This window comes from Anomaloglossus baeobatrachus, chromosome 4 (genome assembly GCF_048569485.1).
Source record: "Anomaloglossus baeobatrachus isolate aAnoBae1 chromosome 4, aAnoBae1.hap1, whole genome shotgun sequence".
Classification (NCBI taxonomy): domain Eukaryota; kingdom Metazoa; phylum Chordata; class Amphibia; order Anura; family Aromobatidae; genus Anomaloglossus; species Anomaloglossus baeobatrachus.
This window is the reverse complement of record NC_134356.1, coordinates 293,132,211-293,155,519: the sequence shown is the minus strand read 5'-3', so window position 1 is coordinate 293,155,519 and position 23,309 is coordinate 293,132,211. Positions and strand designations below refer to the sequence as shown.

At 47.4% G+C, this 23,309-nt stretch overlaps 1 protein-coding gene across 1 annotated transcript in view; it reads left to right on the top strand.

Annotated features, from left to right (window-relative positions):
- The window catches only part of KRR1 (KRR1 small subunit processome component), a 61,747-nt gene that overhangs the window by 1,376 nt on the left and 37,062 nt on the right, over positions 1-23,309 (top strand). The window contains 4 exon segments of the mRNA XM_075342478.1: positions 723-901; positions 13,636-13,687; positions 13,690-13,731; positions 13,734-13,768. Of these exon segments, the coding sequence (XP_075198593.1) occupies positions 723-901; positions 13,636-13,687; positions 13,690-13,731; positions 13,734-13,768 (308 nt within the window).

Genomic DNA, 23,309 nt, shown 5'->3' with positions numbered 1-23,309 from the left:
CGGCCTGTAGTCCAGGGCTGTCCCGTCCCGTCCCTGCCTGTATAACTCGGCCTGTAGTCCAGGGCTGTCCCGTCCCTGCCTGTATAACTCGGCCTGTAGTCCAGGGCTGTCCCGTCCCTGCCTGTATAACTCGGCCTGTAGTCCAGGGCTGTCCCGTCCCTGCCTGTATAACTCGGCCTGTAGTCCAGGGCTGTCCCGTCCCGTCCCTGCCTGTATACCTCGGCCTGTAGTCTAGGGCTTCCTAACCTGTCTCTACCTGTATAAGTGAGCCTGTAGTCCCGGTCTAACCGTCCTGTCGCTGCCGGTATAACTCAGCCTGTAGTCCTGGGCTACAAGACCCATTGCTATTTGACATAGATTTGGGTGGAATTGGTTGTGTTTCTGCTGGCTGTATTGCAAATGATACACTCCCATTCTCTTCAGTGGAAAATCTGCAGTGAAATCTACAGTGGGAAAAACTTAATTTCTGCACATTTTATTGTTTTCTGTGAAATCCATAGTAACATCAAATGTGCAGCATTGCGGAATTTACTCTGCTAATTTTCTCTGCAGCATGTGAATGGAAAATTGATCACAATGCTACTTTTGTAATGGACAGGAAAATCTATTGCGCCTCGGTGTCTGTCGTGAGCCCCACTTGCTGTACATTATTTTAATGTTCCTTGTATAAAGCATTAAACCTCCAATTCTTTTTATTTTCTTTTCTTTCTATCCCCTGACAGCTGTGAATGAATCAGAATTGCTCACAGTTCCTGATGGCTGGAAAGAAGAGCCTTTCACTAAAGAAGATAACCCAAAGGGCCTGCTGGAGGAGAGTAGCTTTGCCACTTTGTTCCCCAAATATAAAGAAGCCTACCTCAAGGAGTGCTGGCCTCTGGTCCAGAAAGCACTGAATGAGTATGTAAGTATCTGCAGAAATACAGATGGTGGGAGGTTGATAATGGGACATCTCTTGTATGAGAAGCTTCAGGAGCTGAGTAATTGAAACAAAGGTTTTATCAATGCTTTATACTGGTGTGTGTCAACTGCTACGTTATACTCTCCTATAAGAATGTGCATGTATGGGTCTCTAACATGTGCATTAACCCCTTCCCCACATAAATTTACCAGTACATCATATTTTGCAAAGTGTTCCTGCATATGGATGTGCTGGTACATCATGGTGATTTTGCAGGTACAGGAGCTGTGCTGCACGATCACCACCAGGAGTTCGGCTTAAGTGACATCCAAGCTCCTGCTGTAATGGACAGGGCTCGTGCCCACACTAACCCTGACTGACTAGCCCTCTAAATGCCTCATGTAGAAGAGAGATGGGGGGGTCTCTTTCTCCATATTGCCACCCCCACGATGTGATCGCTGACTGGTGATGGGTGCCATGACAGCATGAGGTCAAATAATAACCTCCTAGACGATCAACTATGATGGCCTGTTAGGCTATGTGCGCACACTGCGTTTTTTACCTCGTTTTTGCGGTGCGTTTCTGTGTCAAGGCCTATGACAATTCATTTTTGTTGCCCGCATAGTGCAGTTTTGTTTGGCTGTGTTTTTGTGGGTCACATAAAAAAAATGAGCCATGTCAATTCTTTCCTGCATTTTTCCACCCATCCAATTCATTTGAAAAACGCAGGAATCAAAAAAACACAGCCTAAAACGCAATGAGTTTTTGCTGCGGGTGCGTTTTTGTGCGTTTATCGGCAAAAAACGCACAAACGCAGCGTTTAAAATAGCAATGTGCGCACATAGCCTTAGGCTTTGTTATAAACAGTCTGAGGCTATGTTCGCACGTACCTGCTGAAATGTGTGCGGCGATTTGACAGCACATGTGCGCTTCAAATCACTGCAGAAACACTGCGTAATGGATGCAGTGTTTCAGCAGAATGCCGATTTCAAGTGCTCTGGCTTCTGCCCCCACCATAGACGGAGTGGGAGCAGCATCCAAAGCGCACAAATTAATTAACATGCTGCTTTTATGAACGCATGGATTTGGGTCAAAATTTTGGCATCCAAATCGCTGCGTTCAAAAAAGAAACGTGCGCACGTATCATGCACAATCTACATAGATTGTGCAGGGGACGCAGGACGCATGAATTTACGCTGCAGTGCAATACGCAGCGTAAATGCATGCTATTACGCAATGTGCGCACGAGCCCTAACAGGCTTTCTGCCAGTGTCATTTGACAGCACAAATGCATTGCAGTGCATTAGAACAGTGATCAGAGAAATAAGTCAGTCACATAATGGGACTAAGTTTATTAACCCCTTCACGACCGGCCGATTTTTCGCTTTCCGTTTTTTCGCCATTCTTTTTCTGAGAGACATAACTTTTTTTTTCTTCATCGTTCCTTCCATGGGAGACCCAGACCATGGGTGTATAGCTACTGCCTCCGGAGGACACACAAAGTACTACACTCAAAACGTGTAGCTCCTCCCTCCGGCTTTATACACCCCCTGGATGACAATCTAACCAGTTCAATGCTTTGTGTTTCAGGAGGTCACACACACACATGCATTCTCTGATTTTTTTCATTTTTAAGATTTTATTTTTAAAGATATGGAAGAAAAGCGGGTCCAATCTGGACTCCTGGCATGTCCCTTCACACCCCACTGTGTCGGCGGTGCTGTTAAGGTTGACTTTGCAAGGCTGGAGCCTTCACATGCCGCGCTCCTTCAACATCCTTTTCAGGCTCTGATTTGAAGTGGGAGCCATCACGGTCCTCTCTGCTGTGCAGGAGACCGGTCTCCATCCACAGCCCTGTCAGGTTCCTGCTGGACGGAGCATTTGACCTTCCCTCAGGGACATGGCCCTGCGTCTCAAAAGCTAAGTATTGAGACGTTTTTCAGGGGTCCCGGGTACTTTTATTGAGGGGAGAGTATGTTATTTGTTTTTTACTGTAATTCCGGCCGGTTCTCGGTGTTTTTCCGGAGAACCGCGCCGGGGGTGCCTGCTCGTCGGCCGCACGCTACAAATCTAGGCCCCGGCTTCAGTTTGGGCCTAGTTTCGGTTTCGGCTTCCCTGCATGTCATTCATGCAGATGCATAGCGTGGCGCCGCCCACCGCCGGCCAGCAGAGGGGAGGACACTCCTTTCTGTGGAGATGTTCCCTCCCCTGTATCTCTCTTTGGGCCTCCGGTTTCCCGCTCTTGGGCTTCTCCCCGCCCCCCTCCTCCTTCCAGCGCCATTTTCTCAGCGTTCTTACACTGATCGGCGCTGGATGCTGCAGCTGCTGCTTTTTAGGAAGGCTGACGCTTCACTGGGGGTCCGAGCTGTGGAATCCGGAGGGCACACAGAGAGCGGTCTGGTAAGCCACAACCTCTGGTTGTGGGCTTTTTATTATACACTCTCAGGGCATTCTACAGGAGTGTATTCTAGCTGCAGAGCCTCCACCTCAGCAGCATGTCTGTCACTAGGAGCAAGGCTGCAAAGCTGTACGCTATATGCACTGCTTGTAAGCTCATTCTGCCAGAGCCAAGCACATACCCACATTGTGATGCCTGCTCTAACATGGTGGTCCCTCAGCCTGGAGCCTCCTCAGGGGTTCCTCCGGCCGCTCCAACCCCAGTGACTGATCCCCCGGCCTGGGTAGCATTTTTTTCCAGAGCTATTTCCCAGTCTTTTGCCGACTCTATGGGACAACTGTCCCGGACACTGCAGACCATGCATCAGCCTCCTTCTCAGGCTGCCTCTGTTGCTCCGAGCTCTGCAGAGCCCTCAGAGCATGTTTTAGGACCCCGTCCTCCTAAACGGAGACGCAGGGACCCTTCTCCTTCCTCGTCCCACGGCTCTGATTCACGGGCCGAGGTGCAGGGCGAGGAGGATACTTTTACTGTGGGTTCAGACGCTAGCTCTAGGTACCCCATTGCCTTGTCTGAGGATGATGCGGATGTTAGTGACTTGATTGCGTCCATTAACTCCGTTCTTAACCTCACGCCACCAGTGTCCGAGGAACCAGCCTCTCTGGTGGAGATACATCAGTTTGCCTCACCTAAGAAGGCTCGGAGTACGTTTTTTTTTAACCACTCCAGTTTTCAGGCCACTGTCACCAAACCCAGGGTCTGTCCTGACAAACGCTTTCCAAAGCGTAGTTCTGATGACCGTTTTCCCTTTCCACCAGATGTGGTGAAGGAGTGGGCTCAGTCCCCAAAGGTAGACCCTCCGGTGTCTAGAATCTCAGCCCGCACAGTCGTAGCGGTGGCTGATGGCACCTCTCTTAAGGATCCCACTGACCGCCAGGTTGACCTTCTGGCCAAGTCTGTATATGAGGCGGCAGGAGCCTCCTTCTCCCCGTCTTTTGCGGCAGTGTGGGCTCTTAAGGCAGTCTCTGCCTCTCTGGCGGAGATACATTCCCTCACCAGGGACTCTATGCCTGAGATGGAGGCCTTAACTTCTCAGGCTTCGTCTTTTTCATCCTACGCCATGTCTGCCATTCTGGAGGCTTCTCACCGCACGGCGGTGGCCTCCGCTAACTCTCTCGCGATCCGCAGGATTTTGTGGCTTCGAGAGTGGAAGGCAGACGCTTCTTCTAAGAAGTACCTTGCGGGCCTCCCCTTTGCTGGGTCCCGGCTGTTTGGTGAACAACTGGATGAAATAATTAAGGAAGCTACTGGAGGGAAGAGTACTTCCTTGCCACAAGCTAAAGCCAAGAGACCTGTCCAGGGCAGGAACCAATCGAGGTTTTGTTCCTTTCGTTCCTCTAACTGGTCAGCCTCTAAGCCCTCAGCCTCGTCCACTACCGCAGCCAAGGATCATAAACCCATCTGGCGCGCAAAGCCGCGTCCTCAGAAGTCCGGAGGAGCCGCTGCCACTAAGGCAGCCCCCTCTTGACTATCTGGCTGCGCCAGCAACGTCCTTGGTCGGTGGCAGGCTCTCCCGCTTTGGCGACGTGTGGTTTCAACACGTCTCCGATCAGTGGGTGCGGGATCTCATCTCCCACGGCTACAGGATAGAATTTTCTTCCAGCCCGCCAAACAGATTTTTTCTGTCCACCCCCCTCCTGCTCCAAGGCCGCCGCCTTCTCTCAGGCCGTGGCATCCCTGCAGGCCAACGGTGTTATTGTTCCGGTTCCCGCTCGGGAACGGTTCAGAGGTTTCTACTCCAACCTCTTTCTAGTCCCCAAGAAGGACGGTTCCTTCCGGCCCATCCTGGATCTCAAGCTTCTCAACAAGCATGTTCAGGTGCGGCGTTTTCGCATGGAGTCTCTGAGATCGGTCATTGCATCAATGACCCAAGGAGATTTTCTGGCATCCATCGACATCAGGGATGCCTATCTGCACGTGCCTATCGCGGTTTCACACCAGCGTTGGCTCCGCTTTGCAATCGGAGAGGAACATTTCCAATTCGTGGCTCTCCCCTTCGGGTTAGCCACGGCCCCTCGTGTTTTCACCAAGGTTATGGCAGCAGTGGTTGCGGTCCTGCACCTTCAGGGGTTGGCAGTAATCCCCTACCTGGACGACCTTCTAGTCAAGGCCTCATCCAGGGCAGACTGCCAGCGGAGTGTCTCGCTCACTCTCGCCACGCTTGTTCAGTTCGGGTGGCTTGTCAATCTGCCCAAGTCCACTCTGACCCCGACCCAGGGGCTTCTGTACCTAGGGATGCAATTCGAGACTCTGCCGGCACTTGTGAAGTTGCCCTTGGTCAAACAGCAGTCCTTTCAGCTAGCGGTGCGCTCTCTGCTGAGGCACCGCCGTCATTCCATCAGACACCTCATGCAGGTTCTGGGTCAGATGGTGGCGTCAATGGAAGCGGTTCCATTTGCACAGTTCCATCTGTGTCCCCTGCAGTTGGACATTCTCCGCTGTTGGAACAAGCGGACCTCTTCCCTGCACAAGCTAGTGGCTCTGTCGCCACAGACCAGGAGCTCTCTTCAGTGGTGGCTTCGGCCCCTCTCTCTGTCACAGGGACGCTCCTTCCTGACTCCGTCCTGGGTGATTCTCACCACAGATGCCAGCCTCTCCGGTTGGGGAGCAGTGTTTCTCCATCACCGAGCACAGGGCACTTGGACTCCGTCCGAATCAGCCCTCCCGATCAATGTGCTGGAGATCAGAGCTGTGTTTCTAGCTCTCCTAGCCTTGCACCACCTGTTGGCGGGCAGGCACATTCGAGTCCAGTCGGACAACGCGACAACGGTTGCCTACATCAATCACCAGGGCGGAACTCGAGCCGCCTGGCGATGTTGGAGGTTCAGCGAATCCTCCAGTGGACGGAGGACTCCAAGTCCACCATATCAGCAGTCCACATCCCAGGCGTAGAAAACTGGGAGGCCGATTATCTCAGCCGTCAAACCGTGGACAGCGGCGAGTGGGCCCTACACCCGGCAGTCTTCAGGTCAATCTGCCGCAAGTGGGGTACTCCGAAAGTGGATCTAATGGCATCACGGCACAACAACAAAGTTCCGGTTTACGTGGCTCGCTCCCACGATCTTCAGGCCTTCGCAGCGGATGCGCTGGTTCAGGATTGGTCCCAGTTCCGTCTGGCTTACGTGTTTCCCCCGCTAGCTCTCTTGCCCAGGGTTCTGCGCAAGATCAGAATGGAGGGCCGTCGGGTCATAATCATTGCTCCGGACTGGCCCAGGCGAGCTTGGTACCCAGACCTGCTCCGCCTGTCTGTAGAGGTGCCGTGGCATCTCCCAGACCGCCCAGACCTTCTCTCTCAAGGTCCGTTTTTCCGCCAGAATTCTGCGGCTCTCAGATTGACGGCGTGGCTCTTGAGTCCTGGATCCTGACGGCTTCAGGTATTCCCTCTGAGGTCATCTCCACTATGACTCAGGCTCGGAAGTCTTCTTCGGCCAAGATTTATCACAGGACTTGGAGGATCTTCCTGTCCTGGTGTCGCTCTTCCGACCATGCTCCTTGGCCGTTCTCCTTGCCGACCATCCTGTCTTTTCTACAGTCTGATCTACAGCTAGGACTGTCCCTCAATTCCCTCAAAGGACAGGTGTCGGCTCTGTCGGTATTATTCCAGCGGCGTATCGCCCGACTGGCTCAGGTGCGCACCTTCATGCAGGGCGCAGCTCACATCATTCCTCCTTACCGGCGGCCTTTGGATCCCTGGGACCTTAATCTGGTCCTCACGGCCTTACAGAAACCCCCCTTTGAGCCTCTTAGGGAGGTTCCCTTGTTTAGACTTTCACAGAAAGTTGTTTTTCTAGTAGCCATAACTTCTCTCAGGAGAGTTTCTGATTTGGCTGCGCTCTCTTCGCAATCTCCCTTTTTGGTGTTTCACCAAGACAAGGTGGTTCTTCGTCCGACTCCGGATTTTCTCCCTAAGGTGGTGTCTTCCTTCCACCTTAACCAGGACATTTCATTGCCCTCTCTTTGTCCGGCCCCTGTGCATCGCTTTGAGAAGGCGTTGCACACCTTGGATTTGGTGCGGGTGCTCCGAATCTATGTGTCACGCACCGCTGTTTTTAGGCGGTGCACCTCACTTTTGGTGCTAACCACGGGTCAGCGCAAGGGTCTCTCTGCTTCTAAACCGACCCTAGCTCGTTGGATTAGGTCGGCTATCGCCGATGCCTACCAGTGTTCTCAGGTGCCTCCCCCGCCGGGGATTAAGGCGCACTCGACCAGAGCTGTCGGTGCCTCCTGGGCTTTCAGGCACCAGGCTACGGCTCAGCAGGTTTGTCAGGCTGCCACTTGGTCCAGTCTGCACACTTTTTCGAAGCACTACCAAGTGCATGCTCATGCTTCGGCAGATGCAAGCTTGGGCAGACGCATCCTTCAGGCGGCTGTCACCCATTTGTGAAGTTAGGTTTTGCCTACTTCTCAGTTTGGTTTATTTCCCACCCATGGACTGCATTGGAACGTCCCATGGTCTGGGTCTCCCATGGAAGGAACGATGAAGAAAAAGAGAATTTTGTTTACTTACCGTAAATTCTTTTTCTTATAGTTCCGACATGGGAGACCCAGCACCCTCCCTGTTGCCTGTTGGCAGTTTTTGTTCCGTGTGTTTTCACGGGCTGTTGTTGTAGACAGAGTTCCGGTTTTTCCGAGTTTTACTCTACCTCTACTTATGGGTGGATGTCCTCCTTCAGCTTTTGCACTGAACTGGTTAGATTGTCATCCAGGGGGTGTATATAGCCGGAGGGAGGAGCTACACGTTTTGAGTGTAGTACTTTGTGTGTCCTCCGGAGGCAGTAGCTATACACCCATGGTCTGGGTCTCCCTTGTCGGAACTATAAGAAAAAGAATTTACGGTAAGTAAACAAAATTCTCTTTATTTTTCAGTCAATATGGTCATGTGAGGGCTCATTTTTTGCGGAGCGAGCTGTACTTTTAAATGAAACCATAAGTTTTACCATATAGTGTACTGGAAAACGGCAAAAAAATTCCAAATGCAGAAAAATTGCAAAAAAAGTGCGATAGCACTATTGCTTGTGAGATATTTCATTCACTGTGTTCACTATATGGTAAAACTGATGTGTCGGTGTGATGCCTCAGGTCACTGTGAGTTCATAGACACCAAACCTGTATAGGTTTACTTTTATATAAGGGGTTAAAAAAAATCGGAAGTTTGACCGAAAAAAGTGGCGCACGTTTTACGCCATATTCCGTGACCCGTAGCGTTCTCATTTTTCGGGATCTATGGCTCTGTGACTGCTTATTTTTTGTGTCTCGAGCTGACGTTTTTAACGGTACAATTTTTGCGCAGATGCTACGTTTTGATCGCCTCTTATAGTATTTTGCATAATTTTCAATGGGGCGAATGGGGGGTGATTTGAACTTTTAGGTTTTTTGGTTTTTTTTTTAATTAATTTTTTTTTATTTTATTTTACTAGTCCCCCCCTAGGGGGCTATTGCGATCAGCAGTCCGATCGCACTGCACTATCTGCTGATCACAGCTCAGATCACAGCTGTAAACAGCAGATACGCTCACTTTCTTTTTCACTGTGCCGCTGGCACAGCGAAAGTGAAAGCAATTCATGTGTAGTACAGGAGTCATCACATGACCCTGTGCTACCATGACAACTAACGGAAGTCACGTGATCGCGTCACGTGACTTCCGGTATCGGGCGGTAAGTAAAAGTTTACTGCGATCGCGCTTATAATGGCGCTGTCAAATATTGACAGCACCATTTAAAGGGTTAAACTGCACGTGCAGATAACGATTCTGCTGGTGCCTAGCAGGCACACATCTCAGCTGTGAAAATCATCTGAGATGTGTGCCGATCGCGGCATGCTGCTGCCAGGAGACCGCGGGCAGTAAAATTATGACCGCTAGGACGTAATTTTACGGCCCGCGGTCGTTAAGGGGTTAATTAAAAAAAGTGATAAAAAATGTAAAATGAGAACTTGAAAAGAAAAACCCCCAAAAAATTCAGCCAATAAAACTTGTCACACTATTTAAAACTTTGATCACTGTAAAAAAAGTGAAAAATGAATTTTCTCACATTGAAATAAAATGGGATCAAAAAAGTTATATATGAATAAAAATGTTATCTTGACCATGTCATCTTGTCCTGCAAAAAACTTGCTGTTATTCAGTTTCCATAAACGAAAATAAAAAATGCTCTTAGAATAGAGGAATGCAAAAACATTTTTTTTTTTTTTCGATTTAAAACTGGTTTTATTTTGTGAAAAAGGTAAACCATAACCCCCCAAACGTCTAAATATGGTATTACTGCAATCATACTGACCCGAAGAATAAAGCGTGGTGAATGGCATAACAAAACAACGAAAAAAACAATTCCTGAATTGCTGCTTTTTGTTCACAAAAATCAGAATAGCAAGCATTAAAATTAGTTTTTTCTCCCCCAAAATAATAGTTGTAGAATTTATAAGTGATCCTGCAAAAACCCAATCCCTCACGTGACTCTTGGCAGAAAACGTATAGCTCTCAGAATATGGTGATATTTTGAAAGAAAAGACAACTCTTGTGTGTAAGCCTATGTGCACACTTTGCTTTTTCAACTGCAGCGTTTTTCATGCAAAAATGCTTGCATTATGCTTTTCAAGCAAAGTCAATGGGACATTGAGCCTTCTTGGGCACACTTTGCTGTTCAAAACGCTGCGTTTAATTTGCATAAATGTGGGGAAAAACTCAGCGTTTAAAGAAGCAACATGTCAATTGTTTTGCCATTTTGGCTGCGTTTCCATCCATTCAATTTAATACAAAACTGCAGCGTTTCTAAAAGCACCGGAAAAGCACTAAAAACTCATTGAAAACCGCAAGGTGCGCATAGGCTACTTTCTTTGCGTTTTACATGCATTTTTAAAGCATTGTCCTTTCTGCCAGAGGATGCTTTTTGAACTGCAACTACCTCAACGCAAAGTGTGCACATAGCCTTAAAGTAGCAAAACCTAAAAAACTATAAATCTGGTATCACTGGAGTTCTGACCAGAAGAATAAAACAATCTAATCATTTATACTGTATGAAAAATTGTACATCAGATATGTAACATTATGGTCCACTTCACAGTCCAATGTTATACAGTAATGTAGTAATTCTGAGAATCCGCCGTGGGTTTAAAATGCTCACTAAACCCCTATATGAATTTCTTTAGAGGTCTAGTATCTGAAATGAGGTCTCTTGCGTGGGGTTTACTGCGGTTTAGTATTTCAAATATGACACGAAGTCTGCAATACACTACTCACAAAAAGGTAGGGATTTTGGCTTTTGGGTGAAATTTCAGGTTGATCCTAAAATGCCCTCCAACCTTTTCAGGTGAACCTAATGTGACCTTCTCTAAACTTTTGAATGCACAGGTCCAACTGTTCAATGTTTCAGTACTTTTTGCAGAAGTTGCTGTTCTCTAACAAGGAGCTTAATGGCAAAATTCTCAAGTGTTTGAGTTATGAATTGCCCAGTAAATTTCGGGTTCACTTAGAATTGGTAGTCAACTCCTTCACACCCCTGGCGATTTTCATTTCTTTTTTGCCTCCCCTTTCTTTCAAGAGCCATAACTTTTTTTTTTTTTTTTCTTTTTTTCCCTTCAATCTTGCCATGTGAGGTCTTATTTTTGCGGGACTAGTTGTACTTTTGAATTAAATTAGTTTTACCATATAGTGTCAGGGCTGTGGAGTCGGTAAGCCAAACATTCGACTCTGACTCCACAGCCCTGTATAGTGTACTGGAAAATGGGGAAAAAAATTCCAAGTGCGGTGACATTGGGGGCGGGGAAGTGCAATTGTTTTGGGGTTTTCTATTCACTGTGTTTCACTATGTGGTAAAACTGTCGGTACGAGTTCGTAGATGTCAAACATGTATACTTTTACTTTTGTCTAAGGGGTGCAAAAACATTCCGAACTTTGTCCACAAAAAGAATAGCGCTTTTGTCGCCACTTTCTGAGATCTGTGGTGTTCTAATTGTTCAGTGGCTTATTTTTTGCATCTCGAGCTGACATTTTTAATTATGCCATTTTTGTGTGATGGCATGCTTTGATCACCTGTTATAACATTTAAAAAAAAAAAAAATGTTGTGGCAACGAAAAAAACGTAATTTTTTTTTCTCGGAACGCTGCATACTAATCAGTGTAATGTTATAATTTGATCTGGCATTTCTGAATCTGGCAATACCAAATATATGTATTTTTTTTATTTTTTTTTTATTTTCAGTGGGGCGAAAGATTTCAACTTTAGATATTTTTTTCACTTTTTTTACTAAAACTTTTTTATTTTACTAGTCTTTCTAGGGTCTTTCTAGGGTACCTTATCACTGCACAGTCCAATCGCCTGTGCATTTCTGTTGATCAGAGCAGCATTGCTATAACCAGCAGAAATTCTGCCTTCCTGTCAACTCTACAGGAAAAATATCTTCATGCTAGCATCGAGGTTCATCAGCTGATCCCGCGTTACCATGGCAACACATTGGCACCCCGTGATCGCGTCACAGGGCCGCCAATGCAACGGGGAACGGCGCGATCCCTGCCATTTAAATTGCGCTGTCATATTTTGACAGCGTGATCTAAGTGGTAAGCATGCACGGGTAGATCTTATGATCCACTTGCGCTTGTTAGCTGCACGTCTGCTGATCAGATCAGCAGATGTGCTGGTATTACCGCGGCTCGCCGCTGGAGCCCGCGGTTACCAGGGGGACACGACCGTGTGTGTGTGTGTGTGTGTGTGTGTGTGTGTGTGTGTGTGTGTGTGTGTGTGTGTATACACGTCCAAGGTTGTATAGGGGTTAAAGAGTCCTCATCTTGATGTTCACATTTTTGAGATCATGACACCTAACAATGGAACAGTACCTCGCCATTGAGGCTTCAAGCAGGATGTTCAGATTGAAGTGGCACTGAGCTTAGTGTCCCAGAATGTCATTATCCGGTTGCAGCAGAGATAGACTGGAAGAGTCACAAAAAGGCATAGAATTGGATGTCCTTTGGCCACATCCTACACTGATGACCGCTTCATTGGGAACAATGCCCTTCGGAACCAGAAGATGAATGCCACACAACTCCAGGCACATTTTAGGGAGGCGAGAGGCACCCCAGTGTCATGTCAAACCACTCGGAACCATTTACATCAGCGATGTATGCATGCTACATTACCTTTTTAAGGCATCCTGACACCACCACAGGTGTCAGCTACACTGGATGAGGGACTAGTGGGCCTCTGCTGTTCACTGATGACATTCAATTCATGCTGAGCAGAAATGATAGCTGCCAAGGTTGTTGAAGTCAAAGCGAGAACTATGCATCAGCCAATGTTGTGGTAGTGCTACAGTGTGGGCAGTTGTGCCTAATCAATAAAAACTGCACTACACTTTGTGAATGGTACAGTGACAAGACCCTACTACTTAAATAACATTAATCCAGTCATTGTACCGCTGCATGAACAACAGACGTAATTTAATCTTCATGGACGACGCTCCAGCTTATCGAGGTTGCATTATTAGGGAATGGCTGCTTGAGACTGGGGGATCTCAAATGGAGAGGCCTACACTTTCTCCAGACCTAAATCCCCTAGAAGACCTAGGGATCAACAGAGTCTCCATGTAGAGACTCGTAACTTGTACCCCAGAACCTCAATGACCTGAAGGCTGCCCTTCAAGAAGAGTGGGATGCCATGCCCCAGCAGACAATAACTCTACTATTGACCAGCAGGAGATATCATTGTCAAGTTCTAATTGATGTTCAAGGCCACAAGCCATTGAGACGTTGACATTTTGGGAGTATATACCCACCACTGTTGTTGGCTTTTGTTTTAATACATTGTTTGAGCTGAGGAAATCACTATTGCATGCTTCTACTTTTAAGATAAAATATCACTGTAGCGTGAACTTAAGTTTTACATAAATTTTACCCGAAAGCCAAATTTCCTAACTTTTGTGAGTAGTGTATGTTCCAGCAAAAATTTAAGTGGCAGGGTCCAAAATGTAAATGGCGCTCCTTCCCTTCTGAGCCCTGTTGGTTGCCCAAATAGAAGTTTCTATCCACATTGTAATATTTTGCATGTTCATTGATGATAAATATGCAAATATTCTGTAAAGATGGAGGCTTGGTTTTTAGCATTTTCCTCCGTGTGACCATGGAATCCCCAGTTATAATCTGGACGTACACCAGGCAATACATGTATATAATCAGCTATGAAATATACTGAGCCCAGTGTGAATGGAGAGGACTATGATTTAGAATGGACTGAGCGCACCAGACTTTATGTATTCACATCCATTGAATAATATGTGAATTTTCTTTGTTTTTCAGTTTGTGAAAGCAGAATTAGATTTGATTGAAGGCAGCATGACCGTTACCACTACCAAAAGACATATGATCCTTATATTATTGTGCGTGCGAGAGACTTGATAAATTACTAGCCAGGAGTGTGCCCTTTGAACAGGTGAGTCATTTCATTCATTTATTCACACTTTCTAATGCGGAAAGAAAAATATCTTCATCCTCATGAATCCTTCCTGAACATGGGGATCCGAATATGAACATAATAAGTGTAATGCCAACATGACCACCCCTGTTTTAGAATGATTTCTAGGAGTTCGACTTTTCTAGCAGAGAAAAAAGTTGACTTCAACCTGGTATACTTTTTTCCAATCTCCAAAGGGCTTATTTTTCTGTATGTTAGTCCGTGCGTTTCTCAACTTCAGTCCTCAAGACCCATCAACATATCATATTTTCAGGTTTTCCTCAATATTAGACAGGGAATAATTCCATCACTTGTGCAACATTAATGAAAGCCTGAAAACCTGATTGAGGAAAACCTGAAACATGATCTGTTGGTGGTTCTTAAGGACTGGAGTTGAGAAACACTGTTAGAGGATAATATGCCTGTTTAGATACCTTCTGTGTGGTACTTTGTCAGGAGGCATATTGATTCTCATGCATAAATGCTCTTCTGAGAAATTGCCTTTTTTTTTTTTTGTTTTTTTTCCCCCCAATTTGGCCCTAGAAAAAATGATGGGTGATCTTTCTGCTGCGACACTGATGTTCGTATTAACCTTTCCCTATCCTGTTGATTTATTTTTACAAAATTCATTCATATTGCAAAATTCTGTTTTGATGTTTATTTCCCAATTCTAATAGGGTTTCAATGGGCAGAACAGGGAATTTTATTGGATAGGAAAAGGTTAAGAATATTTTTATGCACAATGTTTTATTGTGCAGAGATGGGTGAAGTGCATCCCACAGACCACATACAAGCTCTTTGGCTGCCAAAACATTTGAAACAATAGCCTGCTGCCACTCCACCGGCCGTTCCTCTACCCCTTGTCTGTTCTCCCTTCTAGGTTCGATAGCTTCATTAGATTGCGCCTGTTGCGCTGTGGGATCCATCATATTGTGTGTGTTTTGTGAGGTAGAGGGGGCCTTAAAGGTCCATTATTGTGTGTGTGTGTGTGTGTGTGTGTGTGTGTGTGTGTGTTATCTGGTGGTCATAGCTCGTGGGTGTATGTTATGCTGTCTGTGGGAAGCTGTTGATCAAGGTACAAGGACTGCATAACTAGCAGTGGGGTTTTTTTAAAAAAAAAATTTTTTCTTTTTTTTTTTTATTTTCTTTTAAAAGCTGTAAGTAATCTGGTTTTGGTTAGCTGCTTACAGGTAAGAATACACCTTACACTAAGCCCTATCAAAACATGTATTGACAGTATCAACTAGTCATAATTATTATAGTGGGTACGGAAAGTGAAAGCATTTGGACCCCTTTTAAATTTTTCACTGTTTCATTGCAGCTATTTGGTAAAATCAAAGTTCATTTTTTTTTCCTCATTCTGCACCCCATTTTGACATAAAAAAAACCCAGATGTCGAATTTTTTGCAAATTTATTAAACAAGAAAAAGTGAAATATCACATGGTCATAAGTATTCAGACACTCCTATTTAAGTCATATGCTGTCCATTTCCTTGTGTTCCTTGAGATGGTTCTACTCCTTCATTGGAGTCCAGCTGTGTTTAATTAAACTGATAGGACTTGATTTAGAAAGGCGCACACCTGTCTATATAAGACCTCACAGTGCATGTCACATCAAATGAGAATCGTGGAGGTCAAAGGAACTGCTCAGAGACAGAATTGTGGCTAAGCACAGTTCTGGCCAAGGTTACAAAGAATTTCTGCAGTACTCAAGGTTCCTAAGAGCACAGTGGCCTCCATCATTTTTTAAATGGATGAAGTTTGGGACCACCAGAACTCTTCCTGGACCTGACCATCCAGCTAAACTGAACAATCGTGGGAGAAGAGCCTTGGTGAGAAAGGTTAAAGAAGAACCCCAAGATTACTGTGGCTGAGTTCCAGAGATGCAGTAGGGAGATGGGAGAAAGTGCCACAAAGTCAACTATCACTGCAGCCCTCCACCAGTCAGGCCTTTACGGCAGAGTGTCCCGACGGAAGCCTCTCCTCAGTGCAAGACATAGGATAGCCCGCATAGCGTTTGCAAAAAAAAACGCATGACTGACTCCCAGACTATGAGAAATAAGATTCTCTGGTCTGTTGAGATGAAGGTAGAATTTTGGTGATAATTCTAAGCGGTATGTGTGCAGAAAACCAGGCACTGCTCATCACCTGTCCAATACAATTCCAACAGTGAAACATGGTGGGTGCAGCATCGTGCTATGTGGGTGTTTTTCAGCTTCAGGGACAGGACGACTGCTTGCAACTGACGGAAAGATGAATGTGGCCAAGTACAGAGATATCCTGGAAGAAAACCTTTTCTAGAGTGCTTTAGACCTCAGACTTGGCTGAAGGTTCACTTGGCAATAACCCTAAGCACACAGCTAAAATAACAAAGGAGTGGCTTCAGAACAACTGTGACTATTCTTGACTGGCCCAGCCAGAGCCCTGACCTAAACCCAACTGGGCATCTCTGGAGAGACCTGAAAATGACTGTCCTGTAACGTTCACCATCCAACCTGACAGAACTAGAGAGGATCTACAAGGAAGAATGGCAGAGGATCCCCAAATCCAGGTGTGAAAAACTCGTTGCATCATTCCCAAGACGACACATGGTTGTACTAGCTCAAAAGGATGCTTCTACTCAATACTGAGCAAGGGGTCTGCATACTTATGACCATGTGATATTTGTTTTTCTTGTTTAATAAATTTGCAAAAAATGTCTACATTTGTTTATTTTTTTTCTGTCAAGATGGGGTGCCGAGTGTACAATAATGAGAAAAAAATGAACTTTTTTGAATTTACCAAATGGCTGAAATGCAACAAAAAGTGAAAGTTAAAGGAGTCTGAATATTTTCCGTACCCACTGTATGTATAATAATATTACCAATTACCTCCAATTAGAAATGTAGTCTAGTCCTCCTGATATAGCCATGTCTTACCTCAGGTGCAGGGCATTGCAGCTTGGGTATCCATGGTTATGTGCACTCATATAGTGACAGGTAGTTAGTTGCTCGTTGACATAACCATAGGTATTTGCTATTGCTATTATTATTTATAATTATTATTAACCCCTTCACAACCGCGGGCGGTAAAATTGCGGCAACAGCAGGAGATCGCCTCACATCTTAACTGATTTTATACAGCTGAGATGTGTGCCTGCCAAGCACAAGCGGAATGGTTATCCGCCTGTGCTGTTTAACCCCTTAAATTGCGCTGTTAAGTGACAGCGCCATTTTAATAGTGATCTCGGTAAATGTTTACATACCGCCGGAAGTCGCGTGACGTGATCATGTGACTTCTTCTGGTGGTTGTCATGTGATGATTCCTGTAGCTCACATGACTCTCTGACTATTTCACCCAGCTGTGTAGCTGTGATAAGCAGATATGGAAGAGCGATCAGACTGCTGAATCTTATAGTCCTCTAGGGGACTTGGTAAAATAAAAAAAAGTTAAAAAAAAAATTTTTTTTAAATAATAAAAAAACTAAGTTCAAATCGCCCCCATTACGCGCCATTAAAAATTAAAGGGTTAAAAAAATATACACATTAGTATCGCTGCATTCAGAAATGCCTGATCTATCAAAATATAAAATCAATTAATCTGATTGGTAACTGGTGTAGCTGCAAAAAAAAATTCCAAATGCTAAAATTAAGGTGTGGGGTTTTTTTTTTTTGTTTTTATTTTCGGTTGCCACAAATTTTGCAATGCAATAACCGGTGATCAAAATGTAGCATCTGCACAAAAATGGTACCGTTAAACTGTCAGTCTGAGACGCAGTCACTGAGCCATAGATCCTGAAAATTGAGAACGCTATGGGTCATGGAACACAGCGTAAAATGTGCGCCACTTCTTTTTTTTTTTTTTTTGGAAAAACTTATCCTTTCCTTATATAAGTTAAACCTATACATGTTTGGTGTCTATGAACGCACAACTACCTCAGGCATCACACCAACACATCAGTTTTAACATTTTATTCAGTGTTTACTATATCTCAAAAACAATAGTTCTATTGCATTTTTTTTTTTTTTTTTTGCAATTTTTCCACACTTGGATTTTTTTGCCGTATTCCAGTACACTATATGGTAAAACTCATGGTTTCGTTTAAAAGTACAGCTCGTTCCGCAAAAAAAACGAGCCCTCACATGACCATATTGACCAAAAAAATAAGTTACATCTCTCGGAAGAAGAATGGCGAAAAAAAAAACGGAAAGTGAAAAATTGGCCGGTCGTGAAAGGGTTAATAGAGTAGTAGTACCTACTACACTGGAATACCCCTTTAAAACACCACTCTCCAGTGTGTTGTTTTTTTTTTTTTAAAATGGTACTGCGTTGGAGTTGAGCTTTAAATCTAATTTGCCCCCCCCCCCCCCCCCCCCCCCCCCCGTGTCTTTTACACACCTGCTGTCACCTTTCATCTTTTTCCAGCATCACTTCAGATTGTCTTCTGTGATTTGTGACCTGCTGGCAACTACTCCAGCCTGTCATAGAGGGCGCCGGAGATCACAACTCAAGACAAGTCTATGAGAATTAAGTATTGTGCTCCTCACATATTGCAGCTCTGGAGCATGTTTTCTTAGAACTCTACATTGTGCCATTCCTCGGTCCTATCAACACATTCACAACAGATTGTTACCGTTTCTCTTTGCATTGGTTTGCAAAAGGGCGCAACAGCGGACACAATTGATGCATTTATTCCCATCTGGTTTTTTGTCTATTAGGGCTGCTTCTCACTTGCGAGTTTCTCGCAGTAGAGCAATGCGAGAAAATCTCGCATTGGAATCGGACACATGTTAGTGAATGATTCAGCTCGCATTTGCGAAAATTTATTTATTTTATTTTTTTTTTTTTGTTTCCTCAGTCCAAATCGGACTGAGAAAACGCAGCATGCTGCTTTTCTTTGTCGCTCTATTGGGAGACCCAGACAATTGGGTGTATAGGCTATGCCTCCGGAGGCCGCACAAAGTATTACACTTAAAAGTGTTAAGCCCCTCCCCTTCTGCCTATACACCCCCCGTGCTCCCACGGGCTCCTCAGTTTTTTGCTTTGTGCGAAGGAGGTCAGACACGCACGCACAGCTCCATAGATAGGTCAGCAGCAGCTGCTGACCATGTCGGATGGAAGAAAAGTGGGCCCATATAGGGCCCCCAGCATGCTCCCTTCTCACCCCACTCTTGTCGGCGGTGTTGTTAAGGTTGAGGTATCCATTGCGGGTACGGAGGCTGGAGCCCACATGCTGTTTTCCTTCCCCATCCCCCTCAGGGCTCTAGGTGAAGTGGGATCTTACCGGTCTCCAGGCACTGAGACCGTGCTCCATCCACAGCTCCTAAGACTCTGCTGGATAGGAGCCGGGTATCGTTCAGGGACATGGCCCTGCTACTTGAAGGTACTCTGTGTCCCTGTGGGGAACCGCGCACAGCAACACTCCAGCTTTGCTGGGTGTGCTAGTGCACCGGGGACCGCGGCGCTGACCGGGTTAATGTGCCATTACACACTCAGCGTCGCTGAGTGTGTTTATGTAGGGGGGACTACCGTACTACCGCCGCCGCCATGTTTTTAACACTGAGGCGCGGCTGTGACTTGTAGTGCGCCGGGGACTTCCGCGCGGCCGCGCTTTTATGGCAGCCGCGCTCATTACTTGAGTCCCCGGCTTGTACGGCCTAGTGTTTCCTCCTCCCGCCCACAGCCCTGACAGGCAGGGGAAGGGCGGGACGCTTTACAGACGAGCTGCAGTGAGGGCTGGAGCATGCTTTGCATACTCCACTCCCCTCACTGCACTGTGAGGCACCAGTTCCCGCACTTTCTAAGGGTCACGCCCACGGCTTCCTCCTCTCTCAGGACGCCGGCAGCCGTGCCATTACACACTCAGCATCGCTGAGTGTGTTTATGTAGGGAGACTACCGCGCTGACCGCCGCCGCCATGTTTTGACACTGAGGCGCGGCTGGGACTTGTAGTGCGCCGGGGACTTCCGCGCGGCCGCGCTTTTACGGCGGCCGCGTTTATTACTCGAGTCCCCGGCTTTTGCGGCCTAGTCTTTCTTCCTCCCGCCCACAGCCCTGACAAGCAGGGGAAGGGCGGGACGCTGCACAGGATGAGCAGCACTGAGGGCTGGAGCATGCTTTGCATACTCCACCCCCCTCACTGTCCTCTCCTCAGAAGCCGGCAGCCATTCCTGTCAGCTCCTTGAATGCTGCAGAGGGGGACAAATTCTGACAGACCCAGGCAGGGACCCTGGTGGCCTCACAACCGCTTTATGCGGGGGGTATGCAGCATCTGTGGTGCTAGCCACATTTGTGCAGGAGTGTAATTTTAAATCATATTTTTATAAGATATGCTTTACACTGTATGGTGCACAGTTGATTCTGTATATATATTGTGTTGCTCAGGGAAGTCAACAGCATGGCGCCCATAAAAGGCAGGGGCGCCAAACCACAGGCTTACTATGCTGCCTGCGCCGCATGTACGACCCCTCTGCCGGCAGGATCCACTGAGCAATCCAGACCGGTATCTCAGCACAGGGGCACTGTTGAATCATTGCTCCCTGGCCCACCTCAGTTGGACCAGAGGTCTCCCCGGGGTGTCTCATAGATCCCAGAGTGAGGTCTCTGATACAGACCCCAGCCCCTGACCGTCTAAGCGAGCTCGCTGGGAAATTCCCTCGACATCTTCATATTGGTCAGGGTCTCAGCGGGGGGAATCCCTGGATGATGAAGCAGAGACAGCTGATCAGGATTCTGATCCTGAGGCCGCTCTCAATCTTGATACGCCTGACGGGGACGCCATAGTGAACGATCTTATAGCTCTATCAATCAAAGATGCCACTCACAGGCAGATGGAGCTCTGGTTGAAATCCATCTATGAAGCTATCAGCGCTTCTTTTACACCAGCATTTGCAGCCGTATGGGTGCTACAAGCTATCTCAGCAGGTCAAGCGCAAATTGACGCAGCCACACAGACGTCGGCATTTGCGTCTTACGCTATTAATGCTGTCCTGGACTCTGCGAGCCATATGGCGGTTGCTTCCGCCAATTCGGTGGTACTCTGCAGGGCCTTGTGGCTACGGAACTGGAAGGCAGATTCTGCTTCCAAAAAAGCGTTTAACCAGTTTGCCAATTTCTGGCGACCGACTGTTTGGCGAACGTTTGGATGAAATCATCAAACAATACAAGGGAAAGGATACATCTTTACCCCAGCCCAAACCGAACATACCCCAACAGAGGATGGGGCAGTCGAGGTTTCGGTTCTTTCGGGGCGCGGGCAGGTCCCAATTCTCCTCGTCCAAAAGGCCTCTGAATAGATCAAGGGCTCTCCGATTCATGGCGGTCTAAGTCAAAAAGACCGGAGGTGCCGCTACCAAAGCGGCTTCTTGATGGCTTTCGGTCTCCTCAATCCGCATCCTCGGTTGGTGGCAGGCTTTCCCGCCTTTGCGACTCCTGGCTGCCAAGGGTAAAAGACCGTTGGGCGAGAGACATTCTGTCTCACGGTTACAAGTTAGAGTTCGCCTCTCGTCCCCCGACTCGATTCTTCAGGTTATCCCCGCCTCCCGAGCGAGCCGAGGCTCTTCTGCAGGCGCTGGGCACCCTGAGGGCAGAAGGAGTGGTGGTCCCTGTTCCTCTTCAGCAACAGGGTCACGGGTTTTTCTCCAACCTGTTTGTGGTTACAAAGAAGGACGGGTCTTTCCGTCCTGTCCTGGACCCGTAACTGCTCAACTAACACGTATAGACCAGACGGTTCCGGATGGAAACCCTCCGCTCCGTCATCGACTCAATGTCCCCAGAAGATTTCCTTGCATCGATCGATATCAAAGATGCTTTTCTCCACGTACCGGTGGCTCCAGAGCACCAACGCTTCTTGCGCTTCACCATAGGAGACGAACACCTGCAGTTCGTGGCACTGCAGTTCGGCCTGGCTACAGCCCCACGGGTTTTCACCAAGGTCAGGGCTACAGTAGTTGCGGTCCTCCACTCTCAGGGTCACTCGGTGATCCCTTACTTGGACGATCTGCTGATCAAGGCACCCTCTCAAGAGGCATGCCAACACAGCCCCGACGCTTCTCTGGGGGCTCTCCAGAGTTTCGGGTGGATCATCAATTTTCCAAAGTCAAATCTGACACCAGCCCAATCGCTGACATATCTTGGCATGGAGTTTCATACCCTATCGGCGATAGTGAAGCTTCCGCTGATCAACAAGCGTTCACTACAGAAAGGGGTGCAATCTCTCCTTCAAGGTCAAGCACACCCCTTGAAGGGCCTCATGCACTTCCTGGGGAAGATGGTGGCAGCAATGGAGGCAGTTCCTTTCGCGCAGTTTCACCTGCGTCCTCTTCATTGGGACATCCTACGCAAATAGGACAGGAAACCGACGTCCCTCGACAGGAACGTCTCCCTCTCTCAGGCAACCAAAGCTTCCCTTAGGGGGTGGCTTTCTTCCCACTTCATTATCGCATGGGAAATCCTTCCTACCCCCATCCTGGGAGGTGGTCACGACGGACGCGAGTCTGTCAGGGTGGGGAGCAGTCTTTCTCCACCACAGGGCTCAGGGTACGTGGACTCAGCAAGAGTCCTCGCTTCAGATCAATGTTCTGAAGATCAGGGCAGTGTATCTTGCCCTAAAAAGTGTACCAGCAGTGGCTGAAGGCAAGCAGATCCGAATTCAGTCGGACAACTCCACAGTGGTGGCTTACATCAACCACCAAGGCGGAACACGCAGTCGGCAGCCTTCCAGGAAAGTCCGGCGGATTTTGATGTGGGTGGAAGCCACGGCCTCCAGCATCTCCGCAGTTCACATCCCGGGCGTCGAAAACTGGAAGCAGACTTTCTCAGTCGCCAGGGCATGGACGCAGGGGAATGGTCTCTTCACCCGGGCGTGTTTCAGGAGATCTGTTGCCGCTGAGGGAGGCCGGACGTCGACCTAATGGCGTCCCCGGCACAACAACAAGGTCATGGCATTCATGGCACGCTCTCACGATCACAGAGCTATGGCGGCAGACGCCTTAGTTCGGAATTGGTCGCAGTTTCAACTCCCTTATGTGTTTCCTCCGCTGGCACTGTTGCCCAGAGTGTTACGCACGATCAGGGCCGACTGCCGCCGCGCCATCCTCGTCACTCCAGACTGGCCGAGGAGGTCGTGGTACCCGGATCTGTGGCATCTCACGGTAGGCCAAACGTGGGCACTACCAGTCCGTCCAGACTTGCTGTCTCAAGGGCCGTTTTTCCATTTGAATTCTGCGGCCCTCAACCTGACACTGTGGCCATTGAGTCCCTAGATCTAGCGTCTTCAGGATTATCTCAAGAGGTCATTGCCACTATGAGACAGGTTAGGAAACCAACGTCCGCCAAGATCTACCACAGGACCGTGGAAAAATTTCCTGTCGTGGTGCTCTTCTCGGGGTTTTTCTCCCTGGCCTTTTGCCTTGCCCATTTTTCTGTCCTTCCTTCAATCTGGACTGGAAAAGGGTTTGTCGCTCGGCTCCCTTAAGGGACAAGTCTCAGCGCTCTTTGTTTTTTCCAGTAGCGCCTAGCCAGACATCCACAGGTATGCACG